General features: G+C 29.2%; 3 protein-coding genes and 1 non-coding gene across 5 annotated transcripts; 3 read left to right on the top strand and 1 right to left on the bottom strand.

The window, feature by feature from the left end:
• The first annotated feature begins 509 nt into the window (after nt 1-509).
• Nucleotides 510-3,725, top strand: LOC101499428 (uncharacterized). The gene is made up of 6 exons (XM_004487746.4): nt 510-888; nt 1,524-1,735; nt 2,426-2,684; nt 2,776-2,861; nt 2,978-3,069; nt 3,151-3,725. The coding sequence occupies exons 1-6, from the start codon at nt 628-630 to the stop codon at nt 3,366-3,368; spliced, it is 1,128 nt and encodes a 375-aa protein (XP_004487803.1). The 5' UTR covers nt 510-627; the 3' UTR covers nt 3,369-3,725.
• Nucleotides 3,726-7,278: 3,553 nt separating this feature from the next.
• LOC101499110 (protein DEHYDRATION-INDUCED 19 homolog 4-like) lies at nt 7,279-11,125 on the bottom strand. Its single transcript, XM_004487745.4, has 5 exons — nt 10,965-11,125; nt 10,732-10,883; nt 9,106-9,183; nt 8,311-8,564; nt 7,279-7,613 (listed from the first exon to the last, which is right to left on the bottom strand). Exons 1-5 carry the CDS (start codon nt 11,011-11,013, stop codon nt 7,505-7,507), a joined length of 642 nt encoding a protein of 213 aa, XP_004487802.1. The 5' UTR covers nt 11,014-11,125; the 3' UTR covers nt 7,279-7,504.
• Nucleotides 11,126-11,251: 126 nt separating this feature from the next.
• TRNAT-AGU (transfer RNA threonine (anticodon AGU)) lies at nt 11,252-11,325 on the top strand. The gene has a single exon. It is a non-coding gene; the product is annotated as a tRNA-Thr (tRNA).
• Nucleotides 11,326-17,572: 6,247 nt separating this feature from the next.
• Nucleotides 17,573-21,946, top strand: LOC101498542 (two-component response regulator ARR1-like). 2 transcript variants are annotated; one of them, XM_004487744.4, is made up of 7 exons: nt 17,574-17,977; nt 18,401-18,553; nt 18,930-19,307; nt 19,845-19,921; nt 20,038-20,884; nt 21,153-21,406; nt 21,490-21,946. In XM_004487744.4, the coding sequence occupies exons 1-7, from the start codon at nt 17,812-17,814 to the stop codon at nt 21,559-21,561; spliced, it is 1,947 nt and encodes a 648-aa protein (XP_004487801.1). In that variant the 5' UTR covers nt 17,574-17,811; the 3' UTR covers nt 21,562-21,946. The 2 variants fall into 2 exon arrangements, with proteins under 2 accessions (XP_073220940.1, XP_004487801.1); XM_073364839.1 differs by lacking the exon at nt 18,401-18,553 and having other exon boundaries at nt 17,573-17,977.
• The last annotated feature ends 804 nt before the right edge of the window (nt 21,947-22,750 follow it).

The raw sequence follows: 22,750 nt of genomic DNA, 5'->3' as shown, positions 1-22,750 counted from the left end.
TGAATTTAGTTATCATATTTTAACAATATAAAATATTTTTACTATCAATACATTATAATCATTTATAAATATAGATTTAAAAAATATTATAATAAAAATTAAATATATCAAATAATTTAACAATCATGATAATTTTTTATATTAATAAATTTTTTATAAATTAAATTCGAAAAATATTATTAATATTAATAAATTTAATTTATACATACTGTTAATATAATAATTTTTTAAAACTTTTACACTCTTAATAAATTACAATCAAATCAACAAAAATATTTGATTTTAACTAAATAATTTCTAAAATTAATTTTGATTTGTTGATAATATATCAAAATTAATTAATCTCAAAATTAATAAAGTAAGATATATACTAGTAAAAAAATAAACTAAAATATGCAAAAACTATTAATTAATTACAGGCAAAAAACTATTAATAATTTAATTTTTTTTTTTTGACTGAACTACTTAATTAATTTTAATTAAAAGCTAAAAACCCTGTTTTTCACACCATCACTAATTCACAGTCTCAAAAGTTTGTTTATACGTGGACTCAATAGTCGTGACCTACATCTTAACGTCGTCGTTTCTTCGCATTCCTAACTAACCAACGCCGGAAACCAATCGCCAATGTCGGTATCTGGTGGCACTGTGATCGCCGGCCGTCGTAACACACGGCATCTTGTCGAGAACCGTTTCTACAGCCCGCCAGCGCTACGAAAACAGAGACAAGAACAGGAACAGAAGCAGGAGTTAACGTTGGTGGAGAACAGGCCTTGTTCTTCTTCCGATAGCTCTGTTTCTTCGCATGAGACAACGTGCGATGCTTCCAATTTGTGTCGGTTTTTGGAACACACCACGCCTCTTGTTCCTGCTCAGAATTTTTCTATGGTAAAACAATGCTTTTCAATTTTCATGATGTAATTTAACCTCTATTTATTTATTTATTTATTTATTTTAAGAGTTTAGTTTTATTAATTTGATGTGAAATGTTTGGAATTTCAATCAAATTCATGTTTGGTTTATTAATAAAGCATAGACACATTGACACATGGATAGTGATATATTATTTAATTTAAGGAAATATAAGTTATTGAATGTAATTACATGAATCAGTGTCGTGTCAGATACCTGAAACGCCTTTAATCTGAAGTTTTGGTGCTATATAGTTAATTAATGTGATCAAGTATTCAATTGATTATTAGGATGAGACATACTTTGAAAACATCCACTAAATTGAGTTTTATAAAAAAAAATGGGGAAGGTGAAAGTTATTATTAATTAAAGTGACGTAAGTAGCTATTGTAAAATTGGCTTCAAGAGGAGTGAACTTTGTCCCTTGAGTTTATAAAGTTAAACTTTTATCAGCGAGCTGGCACCTCATGATGAGTACTGAATTGAGTTAATAGTGCAAAAAAATGGTAGAATATGGTTGTTTTATACTATTTTAAGGTAGTGTTAGTTTTTTTTGGTTGTTGGTTTATTTCAAAGGGCAATGTTGGGCTTATTTGTGTGTAAACAAACAGAGAAGTAAGAGGAGATGGAAAATAATGGAGACAGAATTGCAGCCATACTTTGTGCTTGGGGACTTGTGGGAATCTTTCAAGGAGTGGAGTGCATACGGGGCTGGTGTTCCATTGGTGTTGACTGGGAATGAATCTGTCACACAGTATTACAATGTCTCCTTGTCTGCTATTCAGCTTTATATTGATCCATCAAAACCGTCCCCTCAGTTAAGGTTAGTGCTTTCTTCACTATGAAAGATGACCAAATTCCTTTCATTTTTAACATTCTGATGTATTGTTATTGCTACATTTGGAATAGCATTTGAAAATTATGAATTGTACATACTTAGAGAATTGATCCTCTAACCTGCAAGATTGCATGGCCTATTCACTAATTAGAGTTTAATTTTGATGTACTATTGATGTAAAATTAGTTCATCTAATAATACACTGCAACCTTTTTGGATCATTGTCTGAAACTTTTTTACATTAGCAACAAATACAAATTAATTTTAACATCATCTCTAATCTGTACAGAACTACAGATTGCTTTCATAGATTACACTAACTGTTTGTAAGATTGTCACCAGCCAGTGCCACCGGACGTTGCTCCGAAATTAATTTGTCCTATTGGTCATAGCCTTGATATTGCTTGCAAATTCTAAATGGCACTCAATAATATACATGATTAACCTATAACTTTATAATGAAAACAAAATCATGGACACGCTTGTAGTTTATAACATGTAGTACTTTATCATTTTGCTATAGTCTGTTTTTATCCTATTTTTAACTGATAGGTGTCTATATCCTAGCCTTTTCTGTGCACTAGTTCACCACTTTGGCTGAATTACAAGACTTAGCAAACCACTTTTTTATTGCATCTATACAATGAATTCATTCACTTTTCCATCATGATACAGAAAACCTAGTAATGAGAGTGAAACCGAATCGGCTAGAGAAACAAGCAGTGATAGCAGCGGTGGCTATTGTCGTGAAAGAGGAGCTAAGAGTGTAGTTAATGGCAGTTCGAACCAACCTAACTTCTCTGATGCAAGCATTCGTGGTCTGCAAAGAATTTCACTAAGTGACAAGAATGAAAGCTGCAGTGCACTTGGTCAGCTTGTATTCGAATACTTTGAGCGTGAAACACCTTATAATCGTGAACCATTAGCAGATAAGGCAAGACCATTTTTCCTTTGGTTCGGTTCCACCTTGAGATTATGTCAAGTTGCTTTCTAATCTTGACAAAGATTCATATTTTTTGCCTCAGATTTATGATCTTGCTGAACAATTTCCTGAGTTGAAGACATACCGGAGCTGTGATCTTTCACCTTCAAGTTGGGTTTCATTGGCTTGGTATGTTTATCTTATATTCATTAGTTACAATGCTGTTAGTGTTGGATGGTGCACATGATATAATAATTAATTTAATAACTAATTTTACATGATTTGTTCCTTCTTATATTATGAAGGTATCCAATATATAGAATACCTATCGGTCCGACACTACAGGACTTGAGCGCCTGCTTCCTCACCTTCCATTCCCTGTCAACACCTTCGCAAAGTATGTACAGTCCTTTTTTAGTTTCTATAATAACTGCCAAGTGTATGTAAGGACATCGATTATAAATGCTATTTGAATCAGGTCATTGTTCGAAAGATAGCGACATATCCAACCTATCACTACCAATCTTCGGGCTTGCCTTTAATAAGTTCAAATTTTCTGTCTGGGATCCCAATGGCGATTCTGAAGGTCAGAAAGCCAATTCTCTGTTGCGAGCTGCTGACAACTGGCTTCGGCAACTGCAAGTTAACCATCCTGATTACAATTTCTTTGTTTCCCATTATTCATATTGTAGATGAGCAGAGTTTTCTCTAAACTGAAGCAGCTGGTATACTGTTATTTTCTTTGCCGGCGTATTGAAAATTATTGATACTGTATCAGTTTTAAAGGGTCTGTTCTTCTGTTTTCAGAGAGGATGCAAGTCCTTTAACTTACAGTTTCTGCTTTTCTGTAGAAAAGATCAAATTTGTCTCTGGAAAATGTATATTTCACATGGCACTCACTTTGTTCCTAGTTGTGTACAGACGATGACTTACATTATAATCATCCTCAGTAGGCATCCTTATTGTGAGATGTAATTCTTACATAAATCCAGCACTGTACTGCTGGGTTATTCTTGAATGGCTAAATCAATGAGATATTAATTTATTAGGATATATGATTTTTCAACAGTAAATAGTAATTCCAAATAAGTTGTAAGTTGCATGATCATAAAGAAAGTGATTTGGAATTTGGGATCATGAAAGAGTAAAGCAAAGTGACTTGATTTTTAAGAAAAGGCTATGAATTGAGTCAAGTATATGATGCTGATAAGGAATCGATAACATAGAGATGTATGAATCAATTCACTCGTATATATGTCAGTTCGCGTAATGTGATTTTTTTGTGAAATAATTCATTAAAGTTCAAAATTGATTCATAGAGAGTTTGCATTAATTCTTGATAGTCACAAAAAACATGGCTTTTTATTCCTATGGGTATTATTGTATATAGGCTTTCTATCTCATTAGGGAGGGTTCACAATTTCCAAACATATATTGAGACATTAAGCCTATCTTCCGAGATCAATCTCTGTTTTTTTGTTGTTAGTTGAACTTTCTTTGGTATATGGAGAGATTTAATTTCGAGGAAAAGAGACTTTAATAATTCAGAGTTCAACACTAGAAAAATTAACTTAGAATTTAAATTTAGATTTTTTTGAACGATTCATCTTTAGTTGAAATTTATTAAACCATTTTAATTTGGATGAGATAATATGTTGTGATCTTTCTTGTGTGTTGATTTTCCATCTTCAATTGTGAGAATGTAAGTCATTGATTTGGGTTAAATCATAATAAGAACCTTAATCGTTGTGTTATCTAATTGTTATCTATTATAGTAAAAAAAAATATTTGCTGGTGTTTAGGGACAAAATGTAGACCACGAGTTGTGGTGGTTGGACCACTATAAATTATAGTGTGTGAGAGAAATATAGAATCAAATAGAGTTGGCATATAAAAGAGTATAGAGATTTTCTTTTGGCATACATTGAGATAAAGTAAATGATTCTCTCATCAAAATTTTGATGTCAAATCCATTATTCTTTTTGTTTTAATGAATATTTTAAAAATATAAAGATATAGACACCTAAGCTATTGTATAGTGTTTGTATTTTCATATTCATTCAAATAATGCAACTGCTGAAAAAAAATAGAGAACGTGAAAAGGAAGATTTAAAATACTAAAATATGTGGAAATAGGATCTTAATTCTCATCTAGCAAATATATCAACACAATGATTCATCTCTCTTCGAATAAGTGTGGATAAATGGGGATTGGATGCTCTCCACCAAGAGTTCAGTTTAATCTTGGCTATTAAAAAACAAAAGGGAAGAGGGGTTCTATAAGTAAAAAATGAAAGAATTAAATATTTAAGGGTGGGAATGTAACATGAGAGAAATTAAAATGGTGGGAATATAACATGAGACAAATTAAAATGATTTCCTTGTTATCATAAATAAAAAAAATTAAAAAGAAAAATCATTTCAAGAGTTTAACTTTTCTAGATTAAATTTTTTTTGAAAACAATAGATAAAAAAAAATTAATATTTGATTTGTCCTGTAAATTTGTGTTTTTTTTATTTTCGTTTTTGTAAAATAACATTCTTTCAATTTAAAATTTATAAGTTTGATTTTATTTTAAAAACATCTATGTCACACCTACATAATCGCATACTACTATGAAATCAAAAGAGTTTTTTCTTATAATTGTTTCTCTAAATGAAATAATACTAGAGTTTATTTTTCCCTAAATTGAGTGAAGAACTAAATTGTCCCAATTTATTTTTTAAAAAAACTAAAATATATTTTTAATTTTTTTTAGAGACTTAATTGAGTCTTTCAAAATTTCTCAAACACTAACTTAATCCGATTTTTTGTTCTTAATGATTAAAAAGTACTCATATTTTTCTTAAATACTAAATTGGATTTTCAAAAAAATTCAAGACCAAAATCAATCTTTACTCAAACCTTGTGAGTGAGTTTTTTTTTATGTTAGCCAATTATGTTAACATGATGTAGCCAGCTAGAATAAAGGGCCCATGTTTCGAATAGGTACATAATATTAGGAAAGTTAGCTTTTGTACCCCCCATTTAAACTTGTACCCCCCAATTTAATGTTTTTTGACTGAAATACCTAAAATAACCTTAAATCAAAACAGTTGTACCCCACACTTGAAAAATCCGGAAAAGTGAATTTTTCTGAAAAAAAAATTTTACCGGAAATTTCAAGAGGATTGAAATTTCCGGTAGTTTAAAATCAATACCGGAAATTTGAAATTTCCGGTTGCCTTCCCGGAAATTTCATTTTTTGAAATTTCCGGTATGCATTTTTAACTACCAGAGTTTTCAATTTTCCGGTTTGTTTACCGGAAATTTCATTCCTTTTTGAAATTTCCGGTACACTGCTTAACTTTTTGGGCAAGAGCAACCCAGCAAATTTTTGAAACTACCGCATTTTTGAAATTTCTGGATTAACTACCGGAAATTTCAAAAAATAAAATTTCTGGTGAACAAAAACTAATTACCGGATTTTTCAAAATATTTGAAATTTCCGGTATTGAAAATACAACTACCGGAAATTTCATTGACCAAATTTCCGGTAATAAATATAACTACCGAAAATTTAGTTGCAAAAAATTACTTACCGGAAATTTAATGTATTTTATTTAATACTATTAATAAAAAAAATTAAATTGAAGAAAAAAAAATACATCCTAAAATTTTGCCACAAACAAAACGTGTCCCTGATATTTTGCCACAAACAAAACGTGTCCATGATATTTTGCAACAAACATTCATCCTAAAATCAAATGGTTGACTAAATATGCCACAAACTGTCCCTAATATTTTGCCTATGAAATACATATTTTCTTAACAACTCACTCCTATTTTTATTGCGAATATTTTATAAAATAACAACTTATTTTCTTAACAACTCTCTCCTATTTTTATTCCGATCTAATAAAAAAATTAATAAAATATTGTTAATATAATTAAAAAATAATAATAAAAATATTTAAAAAATATATAAAGTTTTAATAATATAATTTACTTTACTTTATTATTATTATTATTACTTTTATTATTATTATTATTATTAATATAATTTATTTTATTAATTAATTTATAAATAATATTCGGTATTCATTTATAACTACCGAAAATTTCAAAAAAAAAAATTCCGATATTCATTTATAACTAATGAAATTTCCGGTATTCATTTATAACTACCGGAAATTTCATTCATTCTGAAATTTCCGGTATTCATTTATTACTACCAGAAATTTCAAAAATGAAATTTCCGGTATTCATTTATAACTACCGGAAATTTCATTCATTCTGAAATTTCCGGTATTCATTTATTACTACCAGAAATTTCAAAAATGAAATTTCCGGTATTCATTTATTACTACCGGAAATTTCATTCATTCTGAAATTTCCGGTATTCATTTATAACTACCGGAAATTTCATTCATTCTGAAATTTCCGGTATTCATTTATTACTACCGGAAATTTCAATGAAATTTCCGGTATTCATTTATAACTACCGGAAATTTCATTCATTCTGAAATTTCCGGTAATTTTTTTTTTTTTAAATTTTTACAGTTTTATCAAGGGTAGTTTGGACATTTAAAAATAAAATTTTTAAATGAGAGGGTACAGAGTTAATTTAGGGGGTACAAAAGTCAACTTTCTAATATTAGATGGACCTAACAATGGATACGTTCATTACATATTTACCCGAAAAAGGTTTCTTTACATTCTATGAACATAAACTATAGATACATTCATTACATATTTATCCGATCTAGCTACTGCCATTTTGTAACTCAAACAAACTCTTCCCTCGCGATCAGCTCCTGCTCCTATTACAATATACCAGCTACAATTGCGGTCATAATTTATCGTCCAGAATTGTGGACAACAGCAGCCCTTGCAAGAAATCAAACCTTCGAGCCTTCTCTACTCGATCCTCGTTTGAAAGCTGTAGCTGCTGTGATTTTCTGTAACCATGCACTATTGTCAGACTCAATGTTTTGGACTAAATTCCAAATGACATTAAAAGAAACAACTCTGAAGCAGTGTGATATTACTCCTTATAACAAAAATGATTATGGTTCAAGTCATTACTCCTTATAACACAGTTTCATCATTTACTTATGTGAAACAAAGTGTCCACAAATTTAACTACATACAGAGTAAAATGCATGCACATGCATCTAATACTATACTTCTATATAAGAGTTTAGTAATTATATACCAATGGTGTAAATAATGTTCTATCATGTTTCACTGTCATGCCAAAGTGTCGATAGGTTTTAGAATACTCTCTCCGGTCCCAAAATATAAGTAAAAATTAGTCAAATAAAATTTATGTATTTGGTTCAAAATTTGTAACAAATACATCAACTTTATTTGCCCCATTTTTGTTTATATTTTGAGGCAAGGGAGTATGATATCGCATGATAGTGAAATGTAATAAGATGTGTGCATAAAATTTGCTAACAATGTTGGTGGGGAGTTATTATACGCTATTACGAAACCTACAACTTCAATTAATCAATGGTATCCACATTCCTAGTTCCTACCATTTCTACCTTTCACTAGTATCAACATTCCTACAACTTCAATAGTATCCACATTCCAATCATTTCTAAATAAAGGAAATATAAACCCAACAAATAGTATCCACATTCCTACCTTTCCAAGAAATCATCTTTTGAGCTTTCTTTTACTGGGGCAACCTCATTGGAAGGACTGGGTTGTACACTCACAGCTTCATCACCTATAACTGGGTTAGAAATAAATGATGACAACAAAATATCAGATTCGGAATCGGAGGAAGTCGTGTACGAAGAACCTCCATGAAGGGAGTGCAATGATCCTTCCCTCAACTCTTTTCTAAATAATGTTGAGTTAGAGACTCCTTTCCTGACCCTCCTTATACGCGGCACGTAGCTTCTGGTTATGGAAAACTTTTAAGTCCCAAAGCAATCCAAAGTATCTACCCAATAGAATAGTACTTGGAATGAGGTACTTTTATAGACGCAATGTATACAAAGATCGATTCATCAGATACAAGATAATGCCATCTAACAATGCTGAAATAACTAGAATAAACAACTAAAGTGTTTAAACACAAGAACTATCCACAGATATAGCACATTTAAGAGACAAATAACCATTATTCTTCATTTCCAATAGACAATGCAAACACAAGCTAAACAGAAACATACTAGTTTTTTGTTCGGTTCGATGAAATCCATCATTTCTAAGCAGCTAACCATTCATATGTACACATTTTTGGCATGAAACTTCAACACCTGAGTAAAGTTGTTTTCTTGGACGGCGATAAAATATGCATAATCAAAAAATTCAATTTCCAACAAACTTGTGTATCAATAGTGAAGCAATCAAAATGAGCAAGAATCAAATCAATAGAGAAATAAAAACAAGAACAAAAACACCAGAGAAACCAACTTTCAAAAAGGATATTTTTAAAAACGTTGCATGTTGCTTGATGAGATGTCCAGCAAGATTCACTCCCACCTTTTGCCCACAAGCAGGACACACCTAAAATGTATAACCAATGCCATCAATAATCACCATCAGCAGCAAATAAATACCAATAAACAAAGAAACACCTATCAATACCAAGAATAATTAAAACATGCCTCATAAATTCTAACAGGCAGAAACAGCACCGGCGTCATTTTGAGCACAAAACAAGAATTGGTAAAATAGAAGAAAAACTGAAGTTATCTTTTCAGCACAAAACAATCACTCATAGAGGAAACCATATATTCATAAAGACTGAATCTTTAGAGAAAATATGAACTGAACAAACATTAACATAATGTTATACTATTATATAGTAAGACTACCCAGAAACGAAAACTAACTGACTGACTCAACTGTCATGTAAGTAACCAATCAACTTATCAGGTCTAATAATAAAAAGACCACTCAACACAAACTCATCTCTAAATATAAGCACATTTTTTAAAAGAATGTATCCTAAATACAACTCCACTTCAAATTACTAGATATATTTATTAATTTTTTCTACATATACCCTTAATACTACCAAGTTTTTTGGAAGACAAAAAAAATCAAAATTAAACACATCTCAATACAAAAAACTATTTTTGGATCATTCGAGATAGACACATAAAATACAAGAGTTCAATTAATGTGCACTGTTAGTGTAAATTAGTTAAACATTGTTGGTGTATATTACTTGAACACCGACATCCAATGAAAATTATCAATTTTTCCATGTCTGTACTCATACCATTAAAGTGGAGCGAAGTGAGGTGAGTTACGGAATATATGATTACTATTACTACTAGATGTCAATGTAAACCTGTTTTATGCTGGCAGTGTATATCCTCGTTTCTCTAAATATTACTCCCTCCTTCCCAAATAATACGCTATTCAAACATAATATGTTTGTCATAAATTATATGTTGTTTTACAATACCAATGAATCATTAATACATCTTTTCTATTATGTCTTAATATTATTTATTACTCTATCATTTACCAATTATATTTTCCATAACCATTAATAGAAGGTACTTATGTAAAGTATTTCCTCTATCTTAAAATAATTGAGTCATTTGATCATGTCACACGTATTAAGAAAAGTATATAAATGAGAGATAGAAATTACTTCTTTTACCAAGTAATCTTTGTTAATTATTGGTGCATTGTCAATGACATAAACGCATAATATAATATATTGTATTGAAAATCATGCGAATAATATTAATTAAATGGTACAATTGAAAAGAAATGCATTTGAAATTAAAATTATCAATTATTTTGGAACAACTTTTATTATATAAATGGGTCATTTATTTTGGGATAGAGGAAGTAAGTAATAACTCCTCTTCATCATATATTATTAACTACATTTATTAATTTGTATGAAATCGACAAAGTTCCATATAATTTAAGAAGGAGGGGTTATTCATTTTTTCTTTATATTTTTGACATAAAAAATACATTTTTCTTAAAATAGGTGAAAAGTGTTATAAATAGGTACCGATATAGTATTATTTATATTATGAGCAAATTATAGAAAGACTACAAAAAAAGTCTTTTAAAAAAGGATACCCCGGTGTTAGCTTGAATAGGATGTTCCTCATCAATGTGGCAACAGAGAGAAACGACGTCGTAATCTTCAGCACAGAAAGGGCAAAGAAATTCAGCCCTTAAATCATCGCCACCGCCTGGTTCAGCATCGTCATGTCCAGTAAGATACAGATCTGCAACAACACCAAAACGAATCATGACCGTACAATCTCAATAATAATAATCGAATAAAATTAAATAATAATTATGCTGACCTGATCGAGAATGGTAGCGGCGTGAAGAGATCCATGAATCGGAATCCATTTGGAAGAGTGAACCCTAAAATCGAAAGAGAAGAGAAGATTAGTATTGTATGGCGGTAACAGTGTGTTAGTTGTGATATGAAGAGAGTGTTGTGAATTGCACGGAGAAGGAAATGGCCATGTGGACATGGTGTTCTTAGTTAATACCTAAAATACCCTTTTGTCTTAACCAACTCTTTTGTCATAATTTGATTAATTCGATATGAATAAATATCTAAAACGGTGATTACTACCAAAGAGCTCTCGTAGCTCAGTTGGTTAGAGCACCCGTTTAGTAAGCGGGAGGTCTTGAGTTCAACTCTCAACGAGAGCAATTTTCTAATTTTTTGTTTTGCATTTGAATCTTTTGGGCCTTCTCTTGTTTTGCTTATTTGAACCTATTGGGCCTTGTCTTTCGGCCCAAAAAGTGTTTTTTAGTTTTTTGCTTATTTATATTCTCTATGACATATCTAAGACTCTTGCGTTATAGGGAATGCAGAATATTTAATTTTAATTGACAGTTATTATTATTATTATCATGATATAAAAGTAAAACAAATACTAAATAAAAAATTAGGGTTGCTTAATGTGAACAAAAGAATTATATTAAATCTTGATTTGACGTAAAATGTACTCATTTTATAATGAGTCCTTTTAGTTAAAAATGTTTGTTTTATATCATAAATAAATTAGAAAAGGTGATAAAATATTTTAGTTAGAAATAAAAAATGATAAACTACTTGAATTAGTTTATAAAAAAACACTATAAACTATATCATCATAATATCAAACACTTCAGTTAACTTAAGAAATATAAGCTATAAGTTCTCAACTAATTTTATTGTGCCAAATATCAAACATTTTGCTTGACCCACTCTTTTATGAGGTAGAAGAAATCCTCTTTACTAGCTTACTTATAAACCAGTAATGCTAACAATTGTTTCCTTAACCTTAATGGTAATTGTTAAAAAATAAAAAATATTTAATTATATTTATTGTCCTTTTATTTTTACTAATTTATAGAAACTGTTATTTCTGTTGTAAAAGTTAACAGTTTTGATCCTCCTTCAGATTTTTAAATTAAAAAAATGATAATTTATCATATTGTAAATGATGCGGTATACGATTTCATGATATAAAATCATTTAGGTGTATTAATTATTTATATTTCATTAGTTAAATTACAAAAATAAATAATTTTTAAAGTCAAAAGTGAAATTTTATATATTTTATTGTGATTTTATGAGTATTAATCGTTTTATATCATTATATCGTATGTCATGTCATTTAAAAAATATCACATTGCCTCTTTTTAGTTGAAAAATCAAAATAAGAAACAAGTCAAATTTAAAAATAAGATTACTGATTTCGTGAATTAATAAAAATAGAGATTAAAACTGCAATTAAATCAATTAAAAAAATAATAACTTTGTCTTAGAAAGAGAAAAATTTAAACTCTTAAAAATTAAAATACACAATTTTTAATGCACGTTTAGGGACATATTATGACACTTGTTAAGAAAATAATAACAATATTTTTAAAAATTAAAAATTAAAATTTCAAAGAATTGAATTCTATCAATTTCAAAACTATATATGTGTACTCAAAAAATCTTAACAAGTACTTGTCGTTATTTTCTTAATATATATATATATATATATATATATATATATATATATATATATATATATTTATAAATTTAAAATTCACTAAATTATTGAAATAGCCTAAAAACTCCAAAAACACAACACATTGTTGTGCAATTTAGTTCTTAGATAAAAAGAAAAGAAAAAAAAAAGTTGATTTGGTCATTTATTATTTAACACATAAAGTTAATTGATTACCCCTTGGTTGGTCGCTATTAAAAAGCCCTTTATTCATAGAATCTGTCAGATCAAGTTGTGAATGTCATGTACTTCTTCTTCCTTTCTGCTTAAACAAAACTTTTGGTAATGTAGACCTTATAATTGTTCAGTGTACGTGCCATTTACAGTTTCTCTGCGTTATAATATGACGACACTACACCATCTAATTATTTTCATACTCTTTTAGTTCTTAGCTTTAATTGTAATTGTAACTGCAATAACTTCAGGTTTTTAACTTTTAGTAATCATAATTTTAAGATTCTAGTCATTGTGAGAGTAAAGTGATAAGTACAAAGAAAAAAATGAATCATTTTTTTTTTTATAGTAGAAATTAATGATTGTTGTTGTTGTTATAAAATAGTGAGTATGATATTATTGATACATGTAAACTTCCACGTTATTAAAAAATATATATGTCAGAGGTTTTAGTTATGTCTGTATGTACCATGTGTTTGTAACAAATTAAGAAGCAAATTATTTATTTGCTGGTTCCTCACTTTAACCAAATAAAGAGTTGACATAATTAGCAACTTGACTGTTTAAGAGCTTGGCATTAAAATGTGAAACCACATGTGTCTATCAATTGAGTACTACTCCTCCTGTAAAAAATGTAAGTAAAAATCAACGTGTATAGTGATTATTTATATTTGTGACTATAAAAAGCAAGTACAATTTTAAATTTAAAGTTTGACAAATTTTGATGATGCAACTTTTTGTAAAACTATGCTTTTAAACTTTAATAAAATTATGATTTCGTCAAATCTACTGAAATCTCATACTTGCATTAAATATTATACTCCCTGTTTTTATTTATAAGATGGTATGACATTTTTATGTATATTAAGAAAGATTTAGAGTGTAACTAATATATATAATTTGCATATAATTATTACTAAATTATCTTTTGTATAGATGTATTCAACATAAATTTTTTTATATTTCAAAACAATTTGATAGTGGTAATAAAAATTTATATTTGAAAAAAGTAATAGATATATATAGAAATTTGCAAATAGTTGTTTGTGTCAAATGGTATTATAATTAGAGCCCTTGGAGTAATAGATAATAGATTCTAACATATTTTTCTGCATCGATTCATATATTTAAATTATTAAATGCATTAAATATGTTTTTAATTCTATGTAAATCTAAAAAGAAATTAGTCTATAGACTTCTAAATAGTCCATTATTTATAAGTTGAATTTATTTGTCACTTAAAAATTACGTTTAATATAATTTTGATCTTAATTCATACTTTTTAATCTAAAAATAATGATTTGACATATTTTTAAATTACATGATATTAAAGATGCTGGGGTGATGTTTCGTAAATACAACTCATATGATAGTGTGATAGAACAATTGATATATTGAATGTGCGTTTGAAATTCACTTTTTTATAATTAATGCTTGAGTTTTTTGTGATGATAAAAAGAATGTTGATGTGATAAAATAAAAATGAGTTTCATTTATCCATAATCTTTTGAATTTTTAAAAAAATTATTTTCTTACTTTTAAATGCTCTAATTTGATGCTTGACAAGATGATAAATATCAATTCAGATGTATCTTATTGCTTCAACTTGTTTAAAACATCATATCATTTAAAAATATATTATAATTATTTTTGGATAAAAAATTTTTGGTTTGAGATAAAAATTGTAATACGTTGTAAAATTTGAGGAAGTAAAAAGTACAATTTTAAAAAGAGAGACTATTTTTTTTTGTAAATGTAATAAAATAAAATGACAAAATGTAATAATACCAAATTTTTGTTTGAAATTTTTAGAGATTTTCTAATATTTTAATAATTTTTTAAAACTCTTTGACTTTTAATTAAAACTCTAATAAATTAGAGATTGGTTTGAAAGTAAATAATATTTGAAACATTTGTACTCGAAGTGTCTAAACGATTCATTTTAAAATAAGTTTAATTACAACTTAATTTCAATTTTTTAATTTACTTATGCGAGTATTCTATAACCCTAGTTTTAAAATAAATATCATTTATGAATGTCCCACACAAATAAATAAATAAATAAATAAATAAAATAAATGAATAAATATAACAAATTTACAAGAATACTTATTAACTATTGATTATTCAAAAATGTAACAAATTCATAGTAAAATATATAATAACTTAAAAGTGATCTAAAAAATATTTATTTAAGAAGAAAACAAATTAATTAACAGTACTTTAAAAAGATATACGATACTTATTTCTAAACAAAATTTATCATGTGAGACTTCTATTGGAACCGAAAATATATGAATCTGAAATAATAACTTTTATGAAGTATTTGGAATTAATCAATTGCACAATAATTAATCTGTACACATTTCCTGGGGTTGTTTTCTGGCCTCTTTCAGTAATGAAAGCAACATGTCCTGACCAGAACATTGATATGGGATTATTACAGTGTATGGTAACACTCTTCAGAATGCCCCAATTTGTTTTTTTGTAGTGGTCCAACCCTAGAAGCTCTCCCTGTCCTTGCACGTGGCTCCATTATGCTGGAACATCAGGGTCCACATACAACACATGTACACATGGGCCTTTACTACAATCAACAATTGCACAAATTAAGGATTCATTTGCTTGTTTTTTTTAGAAGAGTATATAATAGTTAAGAAAATAGGGAAAACACAATTTTAGTTTACCTAAGAAGGCGCTATTATTTTAGACTCTAATTCAGGTAAAAATTTAAAATTTTGTTGATTAATTTAAGTATTTATTATTTTAATTATTGATATTAATTTTATTAATTATATAACGTGTTTGTTTACATAATTATAAGATGTGATATTTTTCTCACGTATATATTTGATTAATCAAATGATCAAAATAACAATAAATTACATAAAAATATATTAAAAAATCACTAACTTCATTTTCTTTATTTTATTTCATCTTTCTTAACCTTAAATTTCTTTCACAATTTCTTAAAAATTTAAATTGTCATTGTATTAGAGGTATTTGGTTGAAAAAGTTTTGTTTTTTATGTGCTTTGAAGACACCCTTTTGTTTGTATTCTTTGAAAATTTTCAAATTTCTTGTGGGAATTTATCTCAAACTTCTCCATTGTGCTTTTGGGTAGGGCATTGTATTGCATGGTGCGCTATATTCTTCCTGGTTTAAGTAGGTGAGTAATCCCTTCTTCCCTTGCTTAAATGCTTAATGGAGATTGGACTTGATGTTAGAGTTTGTTACTACTATGGACTTTGTTTTTTTAATTGATGAAGGGATGATGAGATTTCCAATAAAAACTACATTGCCACGTATAGGTTCATGGATAACTTGTTTGATGTTTGTGTAAATGATTGATGTAACACAATTTGTTTGATGTGTAAATGTTTTAGTGTTTGAATATTATTTTAATAATTTAGACTTTTAAGAAATTAGATAAGAAATTTAAGGTTAGGGAAGATGAAGAACAAAATAAAAAATATGAAGTTAATGATTTATTAGTATTTTTTCATTTTAATTTACTGATAATTTGGTCCTTTGACTAGTCTATGAATACCTAGAGATACAAGTTACAAGTTACATAGTCAATAGAACTAACAACAAAGTTAATGTTAGATTAAAGTAACATATGTTTTGATATGAGTCAATGATTGTGTTTGGGTTTTGATATGAGTCAATGATTGTGTTTGGGTTCTTGGATGAGTTAGGGATTAGAATGTCAATGTCTTACACAACCAGTGACTAAAATTGTAGTTTATTCGTTATAAAATATTTGTTGATCCACCCCAATAATTAAAAAATACTAATTCTCTCTCTTTTTTATAGGTGTTTCGAACCAAGCTATGGTAACTAAATTCCATTCAAGATATTGAAGTACTCACATTCACATGTGTCGAACAACGACTTTTGTGTCGAGTTCGCCACCGAATGTCTACTATATAAAGAGAAACACCTTCAGAAATAAAGTACACATTCAATTATTATTTCACTTCCCCCAACTCATAATTTTATACTAGAACGTTTGAGTGTTTACAAATACCCTATCTAAGAGTAGAGTTGTCATCAAAGGCCATACACTACCAATGAAAATCTTCTTGGCTGTCTCCAAGGATCTTGAACAGATCAATAAATATCTTATATTTATTTCATATATTAGAAGAGAAAAGAAAAGTAATAAATTTAATGTTTAGATATATATGTGGATGTATTTAAATTTAAGGTTAAATATGTTTTTAATCTCTTCAAATATATCAATTTTTATTTTTTAATTCTTCTAAAAAATTTCTTTGAACTTTGATCATTCTAAATTTTAGTCCCTATTTATTTACAAAAGTTCAAGTCACATATTCTAATTGTCTTTTTTGATAACACGTCATTAATAAAATATCATTAACACAATAACTTAACAATTTAATTTTTATTTTAAATTATAAATAAAATAATAAAAATTTAAAATTAAATAGTAAAGTTATTTAAAAAACACTTGACTTAATGCCAACAACAAAAAAGTATATGGAGACTAAAAATTAATTCTTTTATAGAAATTTAAAATATAAAAAAAAACAGATTATACACCACGGATATAAATTAATTTAATGTTGACTAAAAGAATGAATTTGAATGTAATTGAATATTTGTACCGGTTGAGAAAATAATGGCAAATAATTGGTATGGATAGTTTTACTAAAAGAGCCATTAATCTAAAATAAATTTAGCCTAAAGAACAATAAGAAATGAAACTAAAAAAGTAGGGTAGGAACTGAGAATCAACATCAACGTGCAAGTGTAAGGCTTGAGGATTTTCAACTTCAGAATCAGACCCACAACTCATTTTTTCTTTTTAATTAATATAAAATTATCTACTACACTTCCATTTCCCTTTTCTCTGTTTCTTCCACTTTTCACTTCCATTCCATTTTTCAAATACAACAAAACTTGTTACTCTCTTTGTTTTCTTCCTGTCTTCTATTTCGATTTCTGAACCATGAAACTTAACAACAAACTTTCCATGCCAACCCCAACTTCTACTTCAAATTTCGGTGACCTTATCGCCGACCAGTTTCCGGCTGGTCTCCGTGTACTTGTTGTCGATGATGACCCTACCTGCCTCACGATCCTTGAAAGAATGCTCCATTTTTGCCTCTACGAAGGTCTTTATTCTTCATCTTCTTTTCACTAATAACCCATCATGAATAATCTCTCAAAATCTTAACTTTACCTTCTTTTTTTAACGTTTATGTGATTGTTGATACTATTTAGCAATACCCTTTTGTTATTCAACTTGATTAAGTTAATTTTTATTCTGACCCATTTTTTATTTTTTAAGATTCTTGTTTGCAATTGCAACTATTTTTATTTTTTTTTTGAATTATGCTTTTGATATGGTTTAACATGTCATGAAATGATGATGTTTCTTTTCACCCATTTGATGGTAGATTTGTTTGATAATTGCTTTTCTCAACTATTGGAATTTATTCCAAATTAAAAGTTTCAAACTTGAATATATTTTGTGTCAGATTTGTTCTTCATCATCATTTGATTCTGTTTTGCTTGTTGGGTCTCTCTATTTTCAGTTACAAAATGTAAGAGAGCTGAGGTTGCATTATCACTTCTTAGAGAGAACAAAAATGGGTTTGACATTGTTTTAAGTGATGTTCATATGCCTGACATGGATGGATTCAAACTTTTGGAACACATTGGATTGGAGATGGATCTTCCTGTTATTAGTAAGCATTGTTTTTTATTGGTTTAAACATAAACATGATTTTAGTTGCAATTATAGCGTTTTTTGTGTTTTTTTTTGTTTTAGTCCCCCGTAAGTTTTTTTTTTAGATTCAGTCCCGGCAAATTCAAAAGCTGTTGCTTTTAATCCCCGACTACATAGGTGGCCCAATAAGTTGACGAGATAGACCAAAAACAATATTTTTTTTTGAATTTGCAGGGATCAAATCCAAACAAAAAACATAGAGGGTAAAAAACGCCATAATTGCACAAACTGAAATCATATTTAAACCTTTTTTTATTTGATTTTGGATCAGTAGATGATGGAGTTCATTGACATGATGAGTTGACATAGTTTGTGTTTGTGAATGTGTTTTATAGTGATGTCAGCCGATGATGGGAAAAATGTGGTAATGAAAGGTGTGAGACATGGTGCTTGTGATTACCTAATCAAACCGGTGCGAATCGAGGCTTTGAAGAATATATGGCAGCACGTGGTTAGGAAGAGAAAGAATGGTCGTAAAGATGTGGAGCAATCCGGTGGATTAGATGATGGAGATCGACGACAAAAGGCGTGTGATGATGTTGATTACTCGTCTTCAGCTAATGAAGGCAAGAGCTCGAGGAAGAGGAGGGATGAGGAAGACGATGAAGCGGATGAGAGGGATGATTCTTCCACGTTAAAGAAGCCACGAGTTGTTTGGTCTGTTGAGCTTCATCAACAGTTTATGGCTGCTGTGAATCAATTGGGATTAGACAGTATGTGTCCCTTCCTCAATTATTTTATGTCCTTGCAAAAATGTTCCCTTTCATCTTTGTTGCCTTTTAATGGTGTCTCATCTAACATGACAAACAATTCGTAACAGTTCTTCTGAAACATGATCCTTGTAATTCTACATGTCGAATTTTGAACTGTCATACAATATTGGCGAAAGCCTAAAATCAACACTTTGATTGTAGAATTTGAACAAATCTCTATTGTTTTGTGATCCACTATTTATTAGTATAAAGTACTATCAAATAGCGACTAAAGTGGGGCTACAATAGTCTAACATAGTGGAATTTGAACAAACCTATATTTTTCCGATCAGCAGTTGACAATATCGTTAGACAGTAGCAATACATAATTAAGAGTTTAAGTTCCCTTGGAGACTTTAGTTTTACAAATTTGCTTTTATCTCTAAATTAGTCCTTTCTCCCTCACAGAATCTTAAATGTTACCGCTTTTCTAATTGATTTTTATATATAATGTTATGACATCATCTTATGTTTTTCCAATTTGATATTCATATACAGAAGCTGTTCCTAAAAAGATTATGGAAATGATGAATGTTCCGGGACTCACTAGAGAAAACGTTGCTAGCCATCTTCAGGTATGATAGTACTTTCGGAGAGACTCATGAATCGACATTATCCATACTTCTATTTTAGTTACGGTCATCAATGATATTACTTGATGATTAATTTTTTCATCTGGTTTTTGGTACAGAAATACCGTTTGTATCTTCGAAGACTAAGCGGAGTTCCCCAGCAGCAAAGTAACATGAACAATTACTTTATCATGAGTCCACAAGAGTCATCCACATTTGGGGCAACTTCAATAAATGCAATTGATCTTCAAAATCTCCCACCGCAAAGTCTAGCCAAACTTCAATGGTCAACAGCAAAAGCGGGTGCGCCCTTTTCTCTAGTTGAGCAAAATAACCTTTTCGGTTTTGAGAACTCAAAATTAAGATTTGGAGAAGGGCAGCTGCAACATTCAAGCAGCAGTAAATCGACAAACTTTCTACATGGAATCCCTACAAACATGGAGCCAAAGCAGTTCGCTAATTTGCATCAGTCTGCACAATCCTTTGGCAGCATGAGTATGCGAGTCAATGCTTCTACTTCACAGAGAAGCCCCTGGTCAACACAGACAGCTCGGTTTCTACCAAGAGGTCAGATGCTAAATGAGAATACAAATTCTCATGCTACAAGGTTTCCATCATCTTTGGTGCAGCTTGCAGGACCCAAAGGAAATGTAATTGTTGCTGATACAAGCAACATAACTCCTTCCTATAATTCAGTTTCGCAAAGGTCTTCATTGTCGAGTTTTCCTATGAACCAAACCACTGAAATATCAGTCAATAGTTTCCCTCTTAGACGCACTCCAGGCATCTCAAGTATCAATTCAAAAGGTGCGTTTCGTGAGGAAGCTACTTCGGGAATTAAAGGGTCGGGCGGATTATTTCCAAGTTATGATATTTTTAATGAACTCCATCAGAAGTCCAATGACTGGGACTTGGCAAATGCAGGCCTGACATATGGTGATTCTCATCATGAAAATCCTTTACAAGGTAACAATTGAATGAGAGGAAAATAGAAAGGCATATAGTGAAACCGTGTATTTCAACAGCACAACGGAGATTCTTTATATAGGGTTAAAAGCAATAAATAAGATCATGATAAATATTGTATCCTCTATTTACAAGATATGATATGATACTATAAGATCGGAGATTGATCCTAAGAGATAAACTAAGATACTCTAGTATAATATTAAAAATATTATAAGATATTATTGTTATATTCTAACAAACATTGATGTCTTGCCATTGAATTTAGGCCATCGTGGTGTTTCGTCTATCCAACCGACAGGACAAGTTAGAGATTCTACTTTGATTGGAAAAACTTTGATCTCCACTGGTGATGGTATGAGTCAAGGTAATATTCAAAATTTTGGTCAACACATCAATACATTTCTTGTTGACAATATCGTAAGGGTTAAAAGCGAAAGAATTCCCGATCCAAGTTCTGAGATTAACCCTTTCTCCGAGCAATTCGGTCACGTTGATCTCATGAGTGCACTTCTGAATCAGGTTGGTTCTTCCTTTCTCTTAGACCCTAAATATTTATGTTTCCTGATTGTTTTCCTTATCAAATTTATGTGTGTTTCTGTCAGTACGAAGGCGTTGGACCGGTTGAAAATGAGTTTGACTTTGACGGATATTCCATCGACAATATTCCTGTCTAGAATAGATCCTGCTAGTTCTCTTTCTAATTGCAGTTGCCAATGTAAATAGTTGGTGTTCCTCATGAATCTAATCATCATCATGCAACTAGCTAGTTCATACCTGAGTTTAAATTGTTCAAAATATAGAATTTAGTTGATGTTAAAAAGTGTGATTCTTGCAGTCCAACCTTTTCTATAATCTGTATATACATTTCAATTTATGCTCACACCACAATTATCACCTCATGACATAGGGTCAAGTATTGGTAGTTTTTTCAAAATTGTCCATGTATGGAACAAGAAGTGCTTTTGGTTGCTGCCACATAGATGGTGTAGTAGTACTACTATAGGTTCATCATGTAGTTGAAAATTGGATCTTTTCAAAGTCTTGATTTTTTATTTTTCATTTTCTCTCAATCCTTTAGTTCTCTAGAAAAGATTTAAAGTCTTGATCAATTGCGACACATTTTAAATATTTTCATTTCTTAAAAATAAAAATAAGTTAAAACAAACATTTTTTAAAACGTGAAATGTTAAAATAAAAAGGGTTTTAAAAAGTAAAAATGAAAATAAAAAAATTGCAAACAAAGAGGTCTTAATTTTTTACATTGCAATCTCTAACCTCTTCAAATTCAAATTATAAAACTAACAGAACAACCTTCTTTTTTTAATTAGATCCAGTCATGCTTAAAAACATCAATGAAAAACAAATAGATTATGAATTGTGTCAATCAAATAGAGTAATCGATTTTAATATGTCAATGTATTTTTATAACTATAGGAGACAATAACTATATTGTGAATAGTTCTAAATTGTAGTTGACTTAATTAAATAGATTTTAACAATGTACACCTATGAATTGAAAAAAAAAAAAGCACGAGTGGGAAGCATAGGGCAAATAATAGTTATGTGCAGAAGAAATAAAATAAAGAGAATTATGTTGTTGTAAATAGAAAATGTTGTTAAACATGTGATATTAACATCATATATATATATATATATATATATATATATATTATTTTCTTTTTATTTACTTATTTAGTTTAATTTGTATGATGTAAAAAAATTTATACAATCATGTAAATGATTTTATAAGTATTTGTAGTACAAAATAATTTAATGATTTTCATTGATTAAAAATTTAAAAATTATTTACCTTGATAGACTGATAGTATATATATATATATATATATATATATATATATATAT

This window comes from Cicer arietinum, chromosome 1 (assembly GCF_000331145.2).
Source record: "Cicer arietinum cultivar CDC Frontier isolate Library 1 chromosome 1, Cicar.CDCFrontier_v2.0, whole genome shotgun sequence".
NCBI lineage: Eukaryota > Viridiplantae > Streptophyta > Magnoliopsida > Fabales > Fabaceae > Cicer > Cicer arietinum.
The sequence above is the reverse complement of the archived record's forward strand: the minus strand, read 5'-3'. Positions and strand labels throughout refer to the sequence as shown.